The sequence below is a fragment of the Aspergillus chevalieri genome, chromosome 2 (assembly GCF_016861735.1).
Source record: "Aspergillus chevalieri M1 DNA, chromosome 2, nearly complete sequence".
NCBI classification, from domain to species: domain Eukaryota; kingdom Fungi; phylum Ascomycota; class Eurotiomycetes; order Eurotiales; family Aspergillaceae; genus Aspergillus; species Aspergillus chevalieri.
Window position 1 is genome coordinate 3,024,018 of NC_057363.1, and position 21,204 is coordinate 3,045,221.

The 21,204-nt window shown below is 49.4% G+C and overlaps 8 protein-coding genes across 8 annotated transcripts; 3 read left to right on the forward strand and 5 right to left on the reverse strand.

Annotated features, from left to right (window-relative positions):
- Positions 1–157: 157 nt before the first annotated feature.
- On the forward strand, positions 158–1,421 carry pex19 (putative peroxisomal membrane protein receptor Pex19; the record flags this gene model as incomplete). The annotated part of the gene is made up of 3 exons (XM_043285440.1): positions 158–344; positions 397–1,256; positions 1,314–1,421. The coding sequence occupies 3 exons, from the start codon at positions 158–160 to the stop codon at positions 1,419–1,421; spliced, it is 1,155 nt and encodes a 384-aa protein (XP_043134132.1).
- A 206-nt stretch (positions 1,422–1,627) lies between these two features.
- ACHE_21069A (uncharacterized protein) lies at positions 1,628–2,509 on the reverse strand (the record flags this gene model as incomplete). The annotated part of the gene is made up of 2 exons (XM_043285442.1): positions 1,628–1,875; positions 1,942–2,509. 2 exons carry the CDS (start codon positions 2,507–2,509, stop codon positions 1,628–1,630), a joined length of 816 nt encoding a protein of 271 aa, XP_043134133.1.
- Positions 2,510–3,566: 1,057 nt separating this feature from the next.
- midA (putative cell wall protein) lies at positions 3,567–4,376 on the reverse strand (the record flags this gene model as incomplete). The annotated part of the gene is made up of 1 exon (XM_043285443.1): positions 3,567–4,376. The coding sequence occupies one exon, from the start codon at positions 4,374–4,376 to the stop codon at positions 3,567–3,569; it is 810 nt and encodes a 269-aa protein (XP_043134134.1).
- A 1,900-nt stretch (positions 4,377–6,276) lies between these two features.
- Positions 6,277–6,723, reverse strand: ACHE_21071A (uncharacterized protein; the record flags this gene model as incomplete). Its single annotated transcript, XM_043285444.1, has 4 exons — positions 6,277–6,359; positions 6,429–6,543; positions 6,611–6,628; positions 6,688–6,723. The coding sequence occupies 4 exons, from the start codon at positions 6,721–6,723 to the stop codon at positions 6,277–6,279; spliced, it is 252 nt and encodes an 83-aa protein (XP_043134135.1).
- Positions 6,724–7,991: 1,268 nt separating this feature from the next.
- Positions 7,992–9,375, forward strand: ptpB (tyrosine protein phosphatase PTP1; the record flags this gene model as incomplete). The annotated part of the gene is made up of 3 exons (XM_043285445.1): positions 7,992–8,160; positions 8,226–8,491; positions 8,563–9,375. The coding sequence occupies 3 exons, from the start codon at positions 7,992–7,994 to the stop codon at positions 9,373–9,375; spliced, it is 1,248 nt and encodes a 415-aa protein (XP_043134136.1).
- Positions 9,376–10,146: 771 nt separating this feature from the next.
- Positions 10,147–10,853, reverse strand: ACHE_21073A (VanZ family protein; the record flags this gene model as incomplete). Its single annotated transcript, XM_043285446.1, has 2 exons — positions 10,147–10,778; positions 10,829–10,853. The coding sequence occupies 2 exons, from the start codon at positions 10,851–10,853 to the stop codon at positions 10,147–10,149; spliced, it is 657 nt and encodes a 218-aa protein (XP_043134137.1).
- Positions 10,854–11,396: 543 nt separating this feature from the next.
- Positions 11,397–15,049, forward strand: SPT7 (SAGA histone acetyltransferase complex subunit SPT7; the record flags this gene model as incomplete). Its single annotated transcript, XM_043285447.1, has 3 exons — positions 11,397–12,519; positions 12,583–13,721; positions 13,769–15,049. 3 exons carry the CDS (start codon positions 11,397–11,399, stop codon positions 15,047–15,049), a joined length of 3,543 nt encoding a protein of 1,180 aa, XP_043134138.1.
- A 1,239-nt stretch (positions 15,050–16,288) lies between these two features.
- ACHE_21075A (putative eukaryotic translation initiation factor eIF-2C4) lies at positions 16,289–20,016 on the reverse strand (the record flags this gene model as incomplete). Its single annotated transcript, XM_043285448.1, has 7 exons — positions 16,289–16,485; positions 16,541–18,377; positions 18,430–18,578; positions 18,634–18,824; positions 18,895–19,007; positions 19,073–19,195; positions 19,894–20,016. The coding sequence occupies 7 exons, from the start codon at positions 20,014–20,016 to the stop codon at positions 16,289–16,291; spliced, it is 2,733 nt and encodes a 910-aa protein (XP_043134139.1).
- Between the last annotated feature and the right edge of the window lie 1,188 nt (positions 20,017–21,204).

The window sequence follows — 21,204 nt, forward strand, 5'->3', positions numbered from 1 at the left end:
CGCCAAATAAAATGCCACTGCAACTTCACATGCACCGTTTATCCGCGCGGTCAAATTCTCTCCTCACAGCCCAACCGCTCATTACGGTGTATCCGTACTTGACTAAGTATTTCTCATAACTAACACCTGAAATCCCGCATTCCATCTCGCAGTCAAAATGGACCAGTCAACATCAACGTCCGTTCGGCCAGAAAAGCCGCATGATGCAACCTCCGCCGCTCCAAGTGAGGGGAAGCAACCCCAGCCGACGCCGCCGGCAAAGGTAGAACAAGCAGCGCAAAAGGACGAGGATGGCGATGATGATGACGGTGACGATGATGAATCGGACCTGGATGATCTCGATGGTAAGTCTGCCAACGTATGGCACTTGAAAACAACCCGACTAATATCATGAAGATGTTCTCGACGACTTTTCCAAACCAGCCAACGCCAACAAACAAAAACAACCCGAAAATGCCCCTCCACAGCCTACCATCACGACCAGCGAAAGTGAACCAGGAAACGACGACGACTTCGATGAACAAGCCTTCATGAAGCAACTCGAACAAGACATGGCCAACATGATGTCCCAGGCCCAGCAGGAATCCGGATCCTCCGATAACAAGGAATTCCAAGACACCATCGAACAAGGCGCGGATGCGTTCGCGAAACAGTTGGAGGATAGCGGAGTGCCGCCGGGTGATTTCCTCAAGCAGCTTTTGGCGGAAGTTATGGCTGAAGAAAGTGGTGATAAGGATAAGAGTGCTGGTAAAGGTGCCGGCAGTTCAAGCGCAGATACCAAAGCCAATAAAGCCAATGCCCAAGCTACTGCTGCTACGGCCGTGACAGATAAAACTCCTGAATCCTTCAATGAGACTATTCAACGCACTATGAACCGCATGCAAGAGTCCGGCGACAAAGCTACCGCCGCTGCCAGCGAGGACGATGACATCCCCGACGAGGTTCTCCTCCAGCTTCTCAAGGCCCTCGAGTCCACCGCCTCGGGCAACGAAGACGATATCCAGAAGATGTTCCAGGGTTTCATGGAGAAGGTGTCAAGCAAGGATATCCTGTACGAGCCGATGAAGGAACTGGAGGGCAAGTTTGAGCCGTGGATTGCGGAGAAGAAGGGCAAGGGAGAACTCAGCGACGAAGATGTCAAGCGATATCAGACGCAGACGAAGATCGTCAAAGATGTGGTTGCGAAGTTCGAGGAGCCGGGGTATTCGGATGAGGATCCGAAGTGTAGGGAATGGGTTTGGGAGAGGATGCAGGAAGTACGTTTTCTTGTTCTGTGCAGACAATATAGAGATAGTGGTGCTAACTTCTTGCAGATGCAAAATGCAGGAAACCCACCCGACGAACTCATCCCCAACCCTCTTGGAGACATGAGCGGCGCTGGCGGGCAAGGAGCGGTTCCCCCGGACTGTGTCCCGCAATAAACTTGCATTCTGCTTTTTTGCATTTTTGGAGTATGATGCGGCATCTGTCATATCGTGACGATCCATTAAATATCATTTCTTGGCATATCTGTACATATACATATACACCAGTCGATACCCTATTTACATGGCTTATTATCCTATCCAAACCCAATGTAACTGAGCCGCCAACGCCCGTTATGCAATGTCGTCGTAGATCAGGGAGTTCATCCACTTGACATGTCCATCCCCTGATCTTGCGAGGCTGGATCAGGGAGGTCCATGAAGATGTCGTCATATTCCTCGTCGCTGAACGAGTTTGTCTCCCCGTTTTGCTTCCATTGTCTTTTCCGTTGTTGTTGCTGCTGCTGCTGCTGCTGCTGCTGCTCCTGTTCTAACGAATGCAACAGCTCCATATCCGCCATCTCCATCTCCTGCTCCTGTGACAAAAACTCATCCAATTGCGCAGTTTCATCTTGTCAAGTTAGCCTTCCCCCCATCTATCGACAAATACATAGGAAAAAAAAAAAAAAAAACCTACCCTCAGTTAACCCCAAAACCCCATCCCCATCAACATCCCCATCAATCCCAAACTCCCTCATGATCCTCTCCGCCCTTCTCCCCATCGACTCCCTCCACTGCCTCTCCTCCTTCACATCCTCCATAAGCACCAGCTGCTCACCACGCGCTTCGAACCGTCCCGCATCGCGATCTTCTTTGATCTTGTTCAAGAAGAGGTTGCGCCGTTGGGTGCGCGCGGCGGGCGAGGTCCCTGTTGTGCGGCGGATTGAGGAGAGAGGGTTTGCGGTTTGAGTGGTGTAGCGGTGGGCGTAGGTTGATTGTTTTGTATTGGAGGCTGGGGGTGTGAGGGGGGTGGTTTGTTGGTTGTGGAATTGGAATTCGAAATGCGATTGGGGGGTTGATGGTGGTGATGACTGGTGTTGTTGGTGTTGTGTGGCAAAGTGGAAGAATTGCGGTTGTGATGAGGACATCTTTCTATCTGACGATGGTGATAACGGTGATGAACGCGCGGGAGTGTAATTGTGACAGCGAGGTGTACGCGGAGTAAACGGGAGTTGGGGTTGTGGTGATGGCTGCGTTGCAAACATGGTCGTGTTGTGTCGTCTGTATTCCGTAACTGCACGGTCCGCGTAGTCGGTCAAATCAAAAGCAATAAACAGTCTTGGCTGGAGTAATTAGCAACAAGATCTCTCCGGAACAAGAAAATAGTTAGTATGGATAGACATACATATACTACTCCATAAAGAGAACCCCAGCCTCACGGATATCGAAATGCCAAATACCGATAATGATGTGGTTGGAAATGGAGGATGGGATTCTGACACGACCCGAGACGCGGAGTCACGCGACGCGCTAAGCGGTTCTGGGAAGGTTACATTCCTCAGGCAATCTTATCTAGATCATTTGACATTGGTGGTTTTTGCAGAGTCAAAATGAATTTCAAACAGTGCCCTACGGAGTACGTATCCTTGTGGCGAATATTATGGGGCAGAGGGATAGCCTAGATGTTGCTCTGTAGAATGGATCCATGTTCGGAATTCTCTCGCGTGCTCTGCTCGCCAATCAAGAACTGCGCTGAATCACAATTCAAACCTTGTATGTTAAGAAACATTGGGAATGATGAATTGCGATCGACCCCGAACAACCAGCTTGTTGATTACGCCACGTCAGTTCAAGATTAGGGTTGTTTCAGATCAGCGGCTACGCACTCTGGATGAACACCGATATGAGCGAGATGTGTATTTTCTGTCACTAATTAAATACAATAGATACATAGAAGATAACTTTACTTTTCTGGTCCAACCTATAGAGCCAGTAGAAAGAAGAGAAATAAAGAAAGTATAAGACAGAAATACCATATTTGACAATTTGCCAGCGGAATCAATGCCAGATCAAACGGAATGCAGGGGGGAATCAAAGAAGAGGAAAATGCTCTCAAACAAGTATCGCTGGGACAAAAAAGGAAAGGAGCGTAATCGTCGAAGGAGCGTAGAGTTTGTCTATTATGCGAAACAAAACGCAGATGCAGCTCGTGTAGCAGCATGAGAATAAAGTTCAACCACCCACAAGCGTCAATATCAAAATTGCGTAAGGATCGTCGAGAATGTACACTTTCAGAAGAAACGAGGATCTAGTGCCGGCAGCTTAGAAGTTCGATGCCGCGTTGACGGGACCAGGGTTGTGGTATTGGTCCAAAGTGGATCTGAATGGAGTTCCACCAGCACCGGGGCTAGGTGCTTTTTCACGAGCACCAGCACCGACCGGGGTACCGCTCATGAGATCGGCAGCTTCATCGGAATCGCCGCGGTTCTTCTTGGAGCGGAGGCGCCAGAAGACCAATCCAATAACACCGATCACGATGGCACCACCAACACCGACGACAACACCGATGACGACTTTCTTGTTCGATTCGGAGAGACCACCATCCGAATCGGAGCTGGAATCTTCATTGAGACCCGGAGAACTGGTGGCCTCGCCAGCGGCGTTGGTGTTGACAGAGGTAGAACTCATGGTTGTGGGAACAGGAGTACCACTGATGGTCTGGACGGTCGTAACCACTACCACCTGGGAGGTAGTGCTGGGCTTCGAAGTGGTAGTCGCGCCGGTTTTCGTGGGGCCCGTAGTAGTGGCATCGCTGGTAGTGGTAGCAGAGGTCGAGGACGGTCCATCGGTAGTCGTGGTATCCGAACTAGATGAGGAAGAAGTTGATGTGGGAGTGGTTTCTGATTCTGATGTAGACGAGGCCGAAGTAGATGCTTCCGAGGTGGTGGTAGGAGTCTCCGATTCGGAGGACGAAGAAGACGAAGAAGTCGACTCTGAAGTGGATGTAGCAGAGGGAGCTGAGCTTTCAGACGTCACGAGGTCACTGATATCGGAGACGACAGCACTCTGTCCCGAAGTGACGGCCACGAGGGACAGGGAGTATAGCAAGAACGAGAGACTAGCAAGACGCATTATGGAGGGTAGTTGTTAATGAACTCGTGGAGGATGATAGAAATGCGAGGGTAAAGGTGAAAAGGAAGGATCGGGCGGCTTTGGCGTGTATGAGAAAGTTACGTTGCCCAGGGTTCTTTGTTCGTATCACCAGCTGTACCAAGGGATAAGCGAATGACAGTCGAGGAAATCAGCCACGGAAATAATGAATATTATCTAGGGTTGGAAGAGTTAATAGTGTAGTGAAAAGGAAAAGAAAGAAAGAAATGAGGGAGAGAAAAGCAAGTGAAACCGCCTACGAGAGCGGCTAAAGAATCAGTGTCAAAGAGAAAAGAATGAATAGTGCCCAGTAATAATGCTAATAATAATGAATGATCCAGAGCGAGGGGCCTCCATTTTTCTTTTTTTCTCTTTTATTTGGCGATACGAGGCAAAAAGAAACGATCCGAACAGGCTAGACCATCTTGGGTCGGTGGGTCCTCGGAGCGCCATCTTAGTCTGGCCACTAATGTACCCCGGAAGCCAATCATCTCTCACCACTTGAGACATTCCAGACTTACGTCGGCCAATCCCAGTCATGCTTCGGGGTTATCCTGGTGGAGCGTACATATAACGCGCATGGTGATTGGCTGAGATGGTTCCAGCACGGCGCTTCTAACCGGTCATTGGCATTACGGAAATTTCAGGATAGACCGGATATCTTACCTGACTTACGAGTAAATACTGTATTTTTGTTACATCGGCGCACTCTATCTCCGGGCCACTAACTCGACATTTTTCCTATTTGGGAATAAACTACGGGAGACTGACAGAGATTGTGGGTTAAAAATAGTCGCCACTATTAAGGATTTGCAACTGCTAAAACTGTCTCTTTTTTGAGTGTCTTAAAGCTCAGGCAGGAGTGTTCAAATGTGTAGTATTGATTGTACCCTGATCTCCCCCCCAAAAAAAAAAACACACACACACACACACACACACACACACAACCAGCACCAAAGTCCACAGTCCCATGGCTTGCTGACCCCTGGTTCGTCATGTTCTTTTTGTGTATATTTCCGATATCCACTTCGGCCTCAATTCGGAACACAACAAACATAACAAAGACCAATAATTGAGCCGATTTCCGATGCCTCGGCCTATCATGCGTCACTTTCAGCGGTTTTGGCTGTGTGCCTGATCTAGTCACCTGACAAGTAGCCCTGCCTATGGAGATTTCTGCCGAGGGCTGTGATTTCAGGTACCGTATGGACTAGGAATCATTTTACCGGAGTACAGCGAATTCCCTGCCCCATAGTGATAAGAAACCGTTGGACGCTCCACAATGCTTCTGCAGGGCTAAGTCATTATCTGCAGAGTGCGTCTTCACGTTCAGCTGTCGATTGGAAGGTTAGATAAACCATGCACATTGATGGAGTACGTACACTGATCTCTGCCAGGGGTACAGAGTGCGCAGTACATACGGTCAGAATGCTGAATAATATGATCGTTCTACGTTATCTTAAATACCGCTATCGAATTTTCAATAGTACTATACGCAATAGACAGCCCTGCCTATCAATAAGCAGGAGTACGGAGTACCCATAGCACTATTGTATATGACAGGTCTGAGTATGGCTAGTATTTAAGATTTAAACCACAAGATGTCAAAGAGCAATTTAACAGAATTGATTAGGCTATATATGTACGCTTCCAATTTCAAAGCCCAGCTAAACCATAAGAAGCTGAGCAAAGCGGTGGAGCTGTTGACGTTCCTTCTTCGGATGGAATGAGGGATGCGGCCCATGGTGCAAAAGAGATGCAGCCCAATCTTTATCCGGTGTGTCTAATATGCAATACAGAGCCAAGTTGGAGAATAACGAATCGAGGTATTGTCGGGTATCATAACATAACGTCGTTGAGATGTACAGCATAAGCACAACGGTCACGGCTTGTTTGACGGTTTGCCCTTGAGCTGATCCTTAATCTCTTCCTTGAAATATCGAGCGAAACGCTGAAGGCCATCATCTAGCAAACAAACAGGTCAGTCTCAGGCGCAACCAACAGCCCAACATTCTCAAGAGAAGTGAGTCATACTATTCTTGTCGATCTTGGTACCTCCCATCTCTTCGGGAGGTACACCATGACGAATGTGCTGCACCTTTTGATGGACTCTCCCAACCATCCGGTGAAATGATGGGCTGGCCAGCAGCTTCGGGTCGGGCATCAGAGTCAATTCACACCTCAACCAACAAGAACAGTAAAGTACTTGGACATACCCGGGCAGTAAGCCAGGCCTGTTCGGAGGAAACCGTCAGTCACATGAGACTTTCTGGGAGGCGAACTGTCAACGCACCTCGACGGTCCGAAGCCAGAACCAATGAAAACCCATCTTGACAAGACAGTCAGCCAGCTACATCGAGTTCTACGTCGATGTTGAGAGCAGCTGGTGTGAGAGAGAAGACAGTGATGAAAAAGAGGTTGGGCAGAAAAAGAGTGAGAAAAAGCGGTGATGGAGGTAAGCAATTTTTTTGCCGCTGAGAAAAGATCTACCAATTGTAAACTGCATCTACATCTCCGCCCCACGAGTCACGAGACCACGCCTCCGAAATGCAAAATAATGAAGGGCACAAAATAAGGGGTTGTTTTGGAGAGAGAGATCAGACTAATCAATAATGAAAATGCAGCAGAGTAGAATCAACCAGTGCGGTTAGCCGAGGGGAATTTTCTAGCGCATCTTCCATTCTTTTTCTGGACTTCTTGAATCCTTCAGCAATCCCCAATCCCGGAACTTTGTTGCTTTTTTCCCCTTGTATACTTCCGAACTGCGCTATCTCAACATCCCTGTCGTCTCATTACATCAGAGTCGCTGCTCTGCTTTCGTCGCGTTGTTTCCGGTTGCATCCTTCGCCATACCTACTTCCTTGTTTGCTTCCACCGATTGAATGTCCCATTAGGGACTCTTAATTCGTTTTGTAAAATACTTTGTTTGCTTTGTCTCCTTTGCATTTTTTTTTCTTTGTCTCATCCCCGTTTGGGCTGGAGACTACCTTCCCTGTTCGTGCGGGGAGATTCTGCGACGAGGGGCTTCCCTTTTTATTGTTATTTTTTTCTCCTTCTATCATTTATAATCTCGCATTCTCAGACATTCTCTTCCTGCCAACGCGATAACCTTTCATCTCTTTTCCCGTTTCGTTCCTTTGGTTCCTGCATTATCCGGGCATTTTCGCATCTTACCGGACCCCTCTCCTCAATTCCTTCCGGGCACCGTGCAGGCTTGCCCGGGCTTTACGCGATACACGCCCGGTTGTTCTGCGCTACGACAGTGCCCTCATTTCCTCCCATAGGCCGTCTTTCTAGGTTCGCGAGATCTCAAGAAAACTGGCCAAGCAACGAGCGAGGGGCAGCTCCCACAGCTGTCCCGATCTGTCTGCGCTACAGATAACCTCACCACAGCCCTTCCTCGGTGGCAACATATCCTACGGTGTCCAGATTGAGGCAGGAGCATCCGCGCAACCCTTTCCCCACTCGCCAACATCGGACATTGTCAGCCCAGGCGACAGTCCACGCAAGTTTGGGTCAGCCAGGAAGCGCGTTTCCAGCAAGGCGCGCGGCGTCCTAGGCAAGGTCCGGACCTTCCGTAGGATCGCTGCGGCCAAAATGGCGCATCCCACGATCAAAATCGATACAAACGTTGCTTCCAAGCGGGGCCATCCGGAGGATGATGACGACGGACTCGATGTTCTGGACGAGGAGGATCTGGATAATCCCGAGCTAGAAGAAGGCTATGATGAGGACCTGCCACCGTTCCTCTGTCAGTCGGTGTTTGGTTAGTTCCATAACCCGCTTTGACGCTGGTAACACTAGGGACTAACTGTTGCCTGTTGCAAGCAGACATCTATCGCAAGTTTGAGGACCTTTCTTGGATGGAGAGCGTTCGTATGCATGAAGGAAGAGTCTCTAATGATCCTTTGCATCGCTGGGCTTTGGATGAAGACTTTGAAGTCAAATCAAGGAATCGATATGCCAATGTTCAAGCATGGGCAAACTCTCGAATTCGCCTCCGAGTACCGGAAGGTGCCTGCGATTATACCAATGCGTCGCCAATTGTGTTGGAGGATACTGTTACCCTAGCAGAGAGACGATACATCGCAAGCCAGGTTAGTGTTATATATTTGCTTTTCCAGGTTGTCGAGGGAAGTTGCCTAATGAATTCGTCCGTTCCTTATAGGGTCCGAAAGAGGGACATTTCGCCCACTTCTGGCACATGGTCTTCCACGAAAGCCGCGAAGTTGCCGTCATCATCATGCTCACGCAGACGTTCGAGTTAGGCAAAGAGAAATGCGCACAGTATTTCCCTCTCGACCTCGAGGATCCGACGATGCTACTTGAGGTGGACGAGGACGATCCCTTTGTCATTGACGAAGAACATGACAAGGAGGATGCCAATATATTAGGCGAGATCACCCTATTGGAGTCCACTTTCGACCAAAAGTGTCGCTCTGAGATCCGCAAACTTGAACTGAAACTTGGCTCGGAATCCAAGATTGTCTGGCACTTCCTTTTTGCAGGCTGGCCTGACCATACCAAACCTGAAGGCGAAGACCGTGCGGCCCTTCTTGAACTGTTTGATTTGTCGGCCTCCAAATGCAGCCCGAATAGTCCACGCGTGGTCCACTGTAGTGCCGGTGTTGGGCGAACTGGCACTTTCATTGCGCTGGATCACCTTCTCAAAGAACTTAACTCTGGACAGTTGTTAAATGGGACTGATCCGGAGGAGGACCCTGTCTATGAGACTGTTGATCGATTACGGGAACAGAGGATGATGATGGTGATCAATCCATTGCAGCTGCAGTTCCTATACGAAGTTCTGCGAGAGCAGGTCAATATAAAACTTGGCAAGACCACCGAATCTCCAAAGAGCACAGGGAATGAGAGGTCACCGAAGATGCCCAAGTTATCCAACAAATCTGATTTGCAGGCATCTACGGATCACTCTTCAACCTCCGACAGGAGCTGGTCTGAAGTCTCGGATGATGAATAACGTGCCTGTGCGCTTGATATCATACTATCTACCGACTTATATTTCGTTCCTTTTCTGGCATTCTATTTCGTTTGATACATGCGCTTGTTGGCTCCTTGTTTATGACTAACCATGATTTTCTGATTTGCATTGTTATGTTTCGACTGTTATACCATTGCATCGCATGTTTCCTATTTTACACTATAATACCTGATTCACTCTATACCCTTATCCCCTGTTTCCCTTTTCTAATCCCATTAGTGCACCCATGGCAGACATATCATCCCTCAATTCGCTATGGTCAACCTTGAATTATTGTTTCCTCCATCAATGCCTCGACTTTGCTCCTTTGCCACTGTTTTCCATCCCCGGGTCTTGCATACCCTGACATTAGAATTGGTGTAGATTAGCAGATCTTGAACTGGTCATGAGCAATGATGACCCTCTGTTATACATTATGCGATTTGAAACTCCTGTCTATTCATCATTGTATCAGATATTCGTAGTTGAACTCTCCAGAGGATGATTGGACATACGCACAATATATATCACATTGACAAGAAGCATACACGGCGTGAAAACGCTAGTAACAGAAAGGAGTGCAATCGTATAGCGTAGTAGACATCATCAGAGAGCCCAAAGGGCAAGGAAATGCTCAATCAACAGTAAAACAATGAGGACGACATAATACATGACACAAAATCGGACCGATCATAAGTTGAAGAGACCCTTCAGTTCTCTTCTTGCTTTTACCAAAAAGACCAAAGAATCACCAGAAGCAAGGCGATTCAGTCAATCACTCCGCTTCTTCCCCTCATCAATTCCAGCAGTGGCCCCAGCACCACCAGCCTTCTGATCACGAACACCGTTACCATGTTCATCAAGTCCATCCTCCTCGTCCCAACGATCAACCGCATTTTCATCCCAATTATCCACCTCCTGCTCCAACGACATAACCCCATTCTCCTGCGGCCCCAATCCACTCTCCTCATCACGCCCATGGCCCATACCACTCAACTCCACATCATCCCCAGCAACCTCATCATCCGCCAGCGCCCCATACCTCGCCTTCCGCCTTCTCTCCAGCATTCGCCGATGATACCATCCGCACAGACCAACCGCACCAAGACTACCCACGAGATTCGCAAGAAGATCGAGCGGGTCGAACGGTCGGTCGTTGGGGAGGAGGCCCTGTAGGACCTCGGAGCCGACGCCGAGGGCCAGTGTGCAGACGAGGAGGGTCAGGTGCAGGGCACGGCGGCGCGAGGTGTCGAAGATCCAGTAGAAGATTAGGGAGAGGAGGAAGAAAGTTATCAGATGCAAGAATTTGTCGTTTGGTTGCAGGTTCGGGGGGATGGGTGAAGAGGTGTTGTGGGGAAGGAGGCCGGCGTAGGCTGCGACTAGGACGAGGAGGATGAAGGCGCCTGTATTTACTTTAGTTCTTGTTTCTGATGGGGTATGATATCTGGCTTACCCGCGAAGGAGTAGCGGATCCGCATTGTGGAATTGTGAGTGCGCGATGCGATAGGTTGTTATTTGGAAGTTGGAGAAGGCTGGTCAAGACAGCCGACGATGGTGACGATAATGATGCTCTCGGGTCATGTGCTAGTAGGAAATGATTGATTGGGGCAGATGCAGAGGTTGCAGAAAGCGTTCTATATTCTGTAGATTTATATCCTAATATCTTCATTCTGTTATATTTAACTATATTCTACTGTTCATAAGCTGACTGCTACCTCGTCTCGACGGATGCGAACTGCGCGGTTGGTCTGAAACTGCGGCGGCCTTCCGCCTTCACGACTTCACTTCATCCGCGCAGAGAACCTCCTACAGCAGCGCCCATCTTCTCCATCCCCCTTTCCCACCGATGCCATCATTTTTAGGCCGGGAATTATCTGCATCCGAAACCCCACGATCTGAGCTTTCTCTCTATGTCAATCTTCACTCCTAAAACCCTCCTGTTGCGCCCTCTGCGAACTTGATTCTGACCGTGGAGATTCGAGCCCCCTCGCCCGCCCCAGAATCGGGGTTTTGGAGCGAGCATGTCGCTCGGCCACAACCACCATGCCTGGCTCCCGCCAGGAATCCCACGTCCTCCCGATGATTCTCAAGACTCAAAGCTTACCAATGGCCATCCGAAATCTATTTCCGGTTCGCGAACGCCTCTCGTGCGCGGTTCCTTTGCGGCCGACGGGTCTCACGCGGGTAATTCGATATCGGAGACGGATATCGCCGTCGAGGAGGACCCGCGCATCGCCATTTTCAGAGATCTATATAAACGCAGCGAGGCGAAAATAGGCTCGCTGTTTGCGAGGGATCGGAGTGCTGAGGAAGATGCGGGCGATGCTGCGCTGCCTGTCGCGGATGCTGGCGATTCCGAGACCAAGACCTTACGCGCTGACGAACCGGCCGCGCCTCCGCCGCCGCCCCCGAAGAAGCCTGCGAGAAAGTTGGACGATGATGACTACGATGACTACGACGAGGATGAAGAAGCGGAGGAGCCTCCTGCTGCTGAGTCCGCTCAATCGCCGGTGAAGCATAGGTCGTCTCTTGCTGCTCCCTCATCCCAGGATCTTGGTGGTACCCCGTCGCCGGGCCATCTTCCTAGTGTCGCGACGTCTACTGGTACCGATGGCTCGAAGGAGATGAAAAAGGAGACGCTTGAGGAAATCCGGAAGAAGTTGGAGGAGGACAAAAGGGCCACCGAGGAGGCTGCTAAGCGGAGCTTTCATACCCTTTTCTACACGCTGGAAAACGATCGCGATGCGATGCTGGATCAACAGCGACTGGAGGAATCGGAGCGTCAAGTCGAGGCGGAGATGTCTGGGCAAGCCAATACTGGCAATGACAACGCGAACTCGACCCAGAGTGGTTACGGTTCGCTAAGTAGCGCCAACCTGGGTGCTTCCAGCTTGACCCTGAAGAACTTGATCGCCCGAATCGACATGAAGCGCACAATGGTTCAAGCATCGGACGCGGAACTCCGCAGCTTGATGAGCGAGGTTCGCAAGAACCGGAGCAAATGGGCCAGTGAAGATAAGGTCGGTCAGGAGGAGCTCTACGAAGCAGCGGAAAAGGTTCTCAGTGAACTAAAAGCTATGACTGAGCATTCTACTGCGTTCTTGACCCGTGTCAATAAGCGCGATGCGCCTGACTACTACAACAGTAAGCGAACTCCCCTTGTTCTCTTTACCTAAACCTGCGGTCATGCTAACACCGGCGCAATAGTCATCAAACAACCAATGGATCTGGGAACGATGACCAAGAAGCTGAAGGCGCTGCAATACAAGTCTAAGCAAGAATTCGTGGACGATCTGAACCTGATTTGGGCCAATTGCTTCAAATACAACACGAACCCCGAACACTTCCTACGCAAGCATGCCATGTACATGAAAAAAGAGACGGAGAAGGTCGTTCCTCTTATCCCTGATATCGTCATTAGGGACCGTGCAGAGGTCGAAGCTGAGGAACGCAGACTTCAAATGGCGGACCTCGACGGCGCGGAAGAAAGTGACGATGAACCTATCATGTCCTCCAGGGGCAGAAAAGCTCCCGGCAAGTCGGCTGCTAAGAAGGGAGCTGCTCCTGCTAGGAATACTCCCAGTGGTTCTGAGCCCCCTGGTGCCATATCCTCACAGCCGCCGCCGCTTGTACGTGCGGACTCTCACGTCGACACGGAAGGTACGCAAAATGGATTTGGAACACCGCCACCAAGTACTCAGACGCCAGACCCAGCTGGCCTCGGGGCTGGCATGCCCGCAAGTCAAGACGATTCCATGGAGATCGACGGCATGGTGACCTCCAACGCAGCATTAAGTGCCTTCTCCGCACCGGGCGTGGACATGGAAGATCCAGAGTACAAGGTCTGGAAGCAAGTTACGAAAAAGGATCGAGCTATTATCGCGGCAGAACGCCACCGTCTTTTTAAGGGCGACAAACTCAATTCCGACGAACCGGCCTTGCTTAGAACTAAAGCTGGCATGAGAAGATGGTTGCGCAACCAGACGCAAAGCCATCCTGATGGCGACAAGACGCGCGAGTCTTCTTCACAAGGGATGGAGTCTGATGCTGCCGGCAAGACTCTCGCGGAAGGCATTGAAGTGGAAGAAGATAAAGTGATCCCCGACTACTACGATATCATGTCTGGCATTCCCGACCTACCTGACCAGATACTCTGGAGAGAAGATTCTGATGGAAATATCGTTGACGCATCAGAAGAGTTCTTGCGGATCTTGCCCAAGGGCACGTTCACCCAACCGGAAAGTAAACTTACCCATAAGTTTGACGCAAACATGCGGCAGATGCAAGAAACGCGGAAAATCTGCTCGAAGATTGGCATCGTGAAGCAGATGCAACTGCAATCTCAGGTATGTTACTTTGCTATTCCTTGTCGAAAAGCTCTAACACGCAGTAGATGTATCAAAACCAGTTCCAGAAGTATAATCCGGAACCATTCAGCGAACAGGATATCCCATCTCATGTGATGAATGATCAGGGTCCTGTGACTTCTCCTTGGGTTTGTAAGTCAGCACTCCAGCGCTCTGTCGCCAAATTGTTCTACCATGCTGGCTTCGAAGAATACCAGCCTTCGGCGCTTGATGCTGTCACGGATGTCGCATCAGACTTCTTTCAGAAGATCGGTGAAACCCTCAAGTCCTACATGGAAGTCCCCAAAGTGCCTGCTAGCGATTCGCCTGAGAGTACAACTCAGAACTCCCAATGGAAGCGGCCATACACAGAGCCAGAGATTGTTCTCCACACACTTTCCTCCGTTGGCATCGACATCGAATCTCTCGAGTCGTACATTAAAGATGACGTTGAGCGACTTGGAACGAAGCTTGCGACTGTGCATGATCGCATGAAGTCCTTGCTTTCTGAGCTTCTGCGTCCGGCTCTCGCCGACGGTGGTGAAGATGGCTCTCGTGCCTTTGCGGATGGAAGTGATCAATTCGCCAGCGGTGACTTTGCTGAAGATATCGATGAAGATTTCTTTGGCTTTAAGGAACTTGGATTGGACAAGGAATTTGGTCTTGCTACGTTGAGTGTTCCGTTCCATCTTCTGCAGAACAGGATCAGTTCCGTGCAGTCCCAGAACACCAGCTCTACGCAAGTCATTAACATCTTCCCTTCGCCACCCCAATACCCACGCATTACGACCGAATCTCTGTCATCACAAATCGGGCTCGTGCAAGAATTCTTCAAGAGCAAGTTGGAGGCACGCAACAACGAACCTCTTGTTGAAGACCTTGAGCTACCACCAAAACAACGGCCAACGGCCACTCGACCTCGTCTTCCAGCATCTGGCAAGATCGCTCCTCCATCTCACATCGGAGGCCCTGCCTCGAGCCCAAGCAAGCGACCGGCGCCGCCAGGTGCCTCATCTGGTTCCAAATCTGGCATCTCAGAGCCCAACAAGAAGAAGGTTAAGAAGAATAGTGGTGCGGGTACGGGTATTCCGGAAGATGAGAACAGTGGCGGTATCGATGACGCAAAGCTTGACTCCAATGCGAAGACCAACGATGCCAATGGGGAAGAAGACGCTGCGGCTTCTTCGTTCGGTGACTTTGGGGGTGCGAAGAATGGAGTGGACAATTCAGTGATGTCTGATGGCGCTGGTGAGCTTGACGAGCAGGTGAACAAGACTGGTGATGGCGTTGCGCCTCTCACTAACGGGACTGCGGGCGATGCATCATGATGTATGATTATGGTCGTTGTATCTTTTCAGGACGCTCTTTTGGATGTTTTAAAAAAAGATCAGTTCTATTTTCTTTTGAACTGGCCCTCGGAGCCTTTACATTTACTTTTGCGTTTTTTGTACAGTATCTTTTTTACCTTCTTCGCCCTCTTGCTTTTCTTGTCTTTTCTGTCTTCTTCCCAATTTTTGATTCTACCTATCCTTTTCGCATCAAACCGCTCATTCCCTCCTACGCGCATCTTTTCATTCTATGTTTTTCTTCTATTTTCTTTTCCTTCCCCGTTGAGCTGCATAATCTCTAAAGTCGGAGCCTACAGAACGATACACTCTGCAGGCGTCTGGAGTACTATCTATTTCCTCACCAATCAACATTGCAAACGAAGCCCAGGTTCTTATAGCTACAGCGCTTCGCTAACCATCCCAATCTCACCAGCGTTGGTTGGTCAATCGTTCTGTGGAGTAACCTACACCTGCATTAATTCCATCCATCAGTTTATCAATTCGATGCCCTTGCATGCTGTCCCACTTGATTCGTATTCGCCGTTTTACTTTCACTTGCGGATTCCGTTAATGAGACTGTTCTCTTTATCTCATCCGCGCCTGGAGTCAATCGGATTGACGGATTGGCTGGGGCTTATCGGTTGATTTACAATCGGTTCCAGCATAACGTGAAACCTTTTTTCCCCTTCTTTTTCTACTTTCCATAATTCGTTATCTCATTTCTTGGGAATGCGGTATTGGCGGTTCTGTATTAGCAAATAATGCCCCTTAGTCATTTCTCGCTCTTCATTTTGATCCATCATCTGGTTGTCTTCTTTCGATCTGTACCTATGTACTTAATTCCATGTATGGAGCAAACAAGGGGAAGATGAAGAAAGAAAGAAAAAAAAATTGGAGCAGGCTGTTACTACTGTGCAGTGTTGTTTTTCCTTGGCTCTCTTTGACTTGCTGCGGACTTAGCCTCAGTGAGATCTGTTAGAATACTACGGAAGAGACAAGATGACAAAAATGGATAGATGATGTTCATATTGCTCAGTAGAAGGCGCTGCCAGTAACTATCAGGTCGATTGGTTTCCTAGTCCGCAACAGCTCTCTCGTTCAGATCCATCTGTCCCGCAAGGGCCAGCCGGTTCCGACCAATCCGGCCATCGCAGACCCGAGAACCCCGTCAAAGTCAAGATAGATAGAAACATCGATATTTCCAAAAATTGAGAAAGAAGAGCGACTCTCCAGTCGATTCTAGACGAACCACATGCCGAAGGTGAGTCTGTTCGAAGTTCCGTGAATAGGCAAAAGCCTGGGATCCACAGGTCTATTCGCAGGCTTTGGGTTCGTCATCTTCACTTCAGGACCACTCTGGGGCCCAGAGCTAGCAGGGACATCCTCGTGATGACGAGCCCGAGTCGCAACCAGATGGGCGTAGTAGACCGCCGGGACTATCTAGAAGTTAGCAACGATATAATGAAACATAGGAAGACAAGGAGTACTTACACAACGAAACAGAAGTCGTAGATCTCATGTATTGGTAACAATGATCGTAGATCATGTTCTCGAGCTCTTGTGGGCGATGCTTGATCTGGTCGAAAATTACATGGTAGTGGACAGGGCGAGATGTTCCTTGAAGAGCAATGTGCGAGTACAAAAGGAAATCCCAGTCGTGAGGGCTCGTCACATCTCTCTCGACCAAGATACCTGGCAGAGGGTTCCCGTTCTTGTCGGAGGTGTTTCGGTCTCCAGGTTTGGGGAAAGCTCTCAGGTGGTGTCTCTTGTTTGCCACGACGACGGTGAACTTTCCTTTCCACTGGTCTTGAGTCAACTTCATGAATATGGACTTCATGTCAAAAACCTCCTGCTGAAGAACCTGGTCAAATTGACCTGTCGAGACACCGTCACGGAAATAATAGACGTGCTCCGGAGCCCGTCCGCGTCCGACAGTAGCCATCCATTCGCGAACAAGAGGAGTCAACATGACTTCAATGTTGGAACGAGCAATCATTTCGTTTCGTTCACCGTTGGTCTCGCACGCGCCCCAATAGCGACCACCGAACGTGTCCATGCAAACTGCCATAGCCGCCATCGATGGTGACCAGACACCAAGAGTAGGATGAGTGACGTCGGCGCCAATGATCATCGAATGAGACCGAAGGCCAGCTTCGGGAACCTTGGGAATGGCGCGCGAAGTCGTGCCTCCGAGTTTGGCGTTGACCTTCATGAGTACGTTGGAAACGTACTGAGGGTTGCCTTTAGCGACATGGCCCGCCTGCAAAACTTGAGAAGGAACACCCCAACGGCAGTCGCAGGACTTTTTGATTCGCGCGTATGTGAAGGAGTTCTTGTCGGGAACAATGATCACAAGAAGCTGGGGGTCCTTCTGGAACTTGACACCGGTCGTATTGTAAAGACGCTTGACCGCTTCGCCAATATCTTCTCTCAGTTCCACGATGTTCGGACGCTTGGAAACACTGCCACCGTGGCCCATGTACAACTTGATGAACGAATCACAGAAGCTCTCAACCTGAGTACGGTTGACAGCGTTCCGCTTGCCAACGAAGTAGCCAACTCCCCAGGCCTCGAGGGGCTTTTGATTGGGTTGGTAAAACTTCTTTCCACGAAGATCCCAGCGGCCGTTGGTACCTGGGTTGTGACGCTGGTTTCCACCAAATTGGATCTCGGGGTTTGGAAGCAAACGAGCCTTGGTCCGGATCATGTTGTTGTCGATCTGGAGGCCGAAATTCTGGAGAACCGGATCATTGGCGTGGTCGAGCATCTTCTTGGACTTTTGAACAGAGTTAAGACGGTCGGCCGGACGAGAGGCGGCATATTTGATCATATGCGAAGTCTGGTACTCGTTGAGCTTCCAGGGGTATTTGTGGAGACCATGGATAGTCAAGACTTCCATGGGATAGACGACACCTTTCTTGGTCATCTCAACCATAGGAAGCTCCCAGTAGTCTAGAGCCAGGTTGTATTTGCGCCTGAAGTACGTCTCGATGTTGATTGTCTCCTTCTTGCCAGTAGCTTTGTCGACCAAGTCGATGGTGTACTGACGAGCGTTGCCGTTAATCAAGCCCTTGACGATGAAGTTGGTGCCCAGGACGGGGCAGCCACGGTAGTGCGGCTGAACCTGAAGCTTCTTGAGGCGGCGATGGATTTCGTAAAAACCATTCGACTCAGTTTTTCCGCCGTGGCCATCATCGATGGGCTTCAAGAGATGGATCAAATGCTGCCTGTCACGAGCGTCGAGAACGGCCATGGCAGCTCCCATGAAAGAAGTACGGGCCCAGAAACAGGTGTTCGAAACGTCCACGTTCACGACGAGTCCACGATTCTAGGGCACAGGGTTAGCACGAGATACAAAGGTGAGAAGCAAGAGAGCTCACAATGGCAGGTCGAATCGCTTGGTAAACGCCCTTGAAAGCGAGGACGCCATTTCCTAAGTCCTGGTTCTCTCCGTTCTCATCGAAGAAGGATCTTTTAATAGCCAGGAACTTCTGACTTGGGTATTCACGAAGCACGTGGTCAAGGAAATCTATCGACTATCAGTGGACATTCAAAAATCTCGAGTGGCAGGAAGGGTAACTTACTCAAAGCTTCCAAGACAGATTCTTGCATAGAAATCTTGCCATCAAGCCAACCCTTGAGAACGGCAAGATTGACCGTCTTCGTAGGACGAACGACGAGACGGAAACGGTTGGGTGTCTTGCCAGCCGGACGGCCTTGTTCGCTATCCAGGTCGACTTCAACGTTCAAACCGTCACGGTAATTTGTCATGGACCTGCAATATTTAGTGACAATTCAACACAAGGAATAAAAGGAAGTGGGCAAGGGGGAGGTCCAATATGCACCATGCAAGCTTCTGTCCATCGAAAATGGTCTGGCGAAGCGCGTTCTTGCGCGCATTCGAGCTCCAAACCTTCTTGATAACGGCAGTCTTCTCGGCACCATTTCCGATGTGGACCTAATCTCAATTAGTATAATAGAAACAGAGCCGCGAGCTCGACAAGTACGTAGGGTCTGACTTACATCGTACTGGTAAACGGTCCGACTAGGGTACTTGGTGATTCCGAATGCGTTCATCGAGACCTCGACCTCTTTGCCGGTGTTGTTGAAGCCTGGGCGAGGAACATTTTCGGTCGGGATCGCATACTTGACCAATTCGTCAGCATCACGCATGCGAAGATGGCGAAGACCATCACCAAGAGTGTTGACTTGGTCTTGGCTCTCCATGATGAGGAAGTTCAAAGCAAGGTAAAGTAACGAAGAGCGAAAGGAAAAATGTGGATAAATGATAGGGGATGCAAGTCGGATGTAAGGAAGACTGATCCTTGGGATAAGGATGGGTGATGAAGAGGAAGGAAAGAAGAAGGAAGTTGGGGAGAGGGTGAGGGGGTTTAAATAGTCTAGGGAGCGACAGGGAAGAGGATATGTTGTGAATGTTTGGCAGCATTTTGAAGCCGTGTTGAGACAAAGGAGATGAATGCTGGCTTCATACATCAATAGGAAACCCTGTCTGCAGCTGGTGAATCGTGGGCGACTGTCTGCCAACGCCGTTTGACAGACTGCAGGGTGAATGGGGATGGAGGAATATAGGCCAAATGCGAATAAAAAAAAAAAAAAAAAAACAGTGATAGTTGCCATGAAAAGAAAGGGACAGAGATGATTAATAACGAAAGAAAATTGAAAAAAAAAATGAAAATAAACCCATAGGCAATACAAGTAGTCGGGTGCGGTAAGAAAAGAAAAGAAAAGAAAGGTGAATTGAAGAGCCATCTTGCAATGCAGCGGGAGCGAGTGAAAACAACAAGTCTTCTTTTCTTCAAACTTTCAAGAGAAAAACAACTTGCCATATTGTTGAGGTTAAACGCCGCCAGAGGCAGGTCGACGTTCCTGCAAGAATCGATAATCAGCTTGGGATTGTCCAAGGTTGGGTCTCCAGCAAAGGCTGGGCGGGAATTGTTGGTCGACATGGTAAGCCGATTTGATATTGAGACGAAGGGGATCTGCTGACAGTTAGCTATAGAGTTCGAAAGGTGGAAGCGTGCACCAAGCGAGTGGAACGACCGGCGACATGAGTCACGGATCGAAGATATCGACAAGAGCCAAAAGCAAAACAGAAGAAAACAAGCCGTATCGTCATGGAAAGTGTCCCGTCTCCGCGAGTCTCCCCGAAAGATAGAACGTGTTTACGACAAGGACAACAAGGGCTTGCACAGACACGAGGCGAAAAGGCAACGAGAACGATCACAACACACACCTTTCGACGAATCTTCGAGCCGGACAGTATCGACAGAGACCTTCGAAGATCGTTGGGGCTGAGGACACAAAGAGAAGAAAGGTGTGAAGCTTACCGTCAAGCCCAAACAAATGGTTGAGGTTGCTGGGAAACGCGGGGCTCTGGCTCCTAGCAACGGAGGGCTGGACCCGAAGGGACAAGTAAAGACGATGAGAGTCGATGGGTAGAAGTGAGCTTAGGAGAAGCGATGATGGAGAAGAGAGAAGACATGAATGGAGAATGAGAAGAAGGAAAGAAGAAGAAGAAGATGGGAGAAGAGGAGGTTTAAATTAGAGCGGCGCGTGGGGGAGAGGGTTACCCAAAACAGGAAGGCGTGACTGGCGACGGAGCGCGTTGAGGCCCAAAAAGGAGTCCACGGCTTGCGACGCGTTGAAGAAGCAAAACTAAGCTCCGTTGGCAATTCTCAGGCAAAGAAGAAGCGATAGCGCTCTGGATATTATGCGCTAAAATTTACGGAGATTTGGTCATTACTTTGGTGCAGGTGATGTGGGAAATTGACTTCTGCGGGGAGAGGAGCTCGGGGATAGGGCTCGGGCTCGCTTTTCCGGATAACAAAATCAGAACGACTAGGTAGATATAGATATAACCTTGAATAGAGATATTAGAATGCACGGAAAATTTCAATGTTTTAGATCCATCTCAGAGAACCGATAGTAAATAATCTGTACTCCATAGATGCGAAATTTCTCCATTTCAGCCCCAATTCAGAGTCCCAGGTAAATGGAACAGGAGCATCACCTTTCACATCTCATTTCAGGGCTATTCAAATAAAGTCGAAGTCGTCATCGATATGTAAACGACCAGATTAGGGCTATGGATTACCTGCCTCTAGGTGGCAGGGTGGTATGAGTTCAACAAGAAT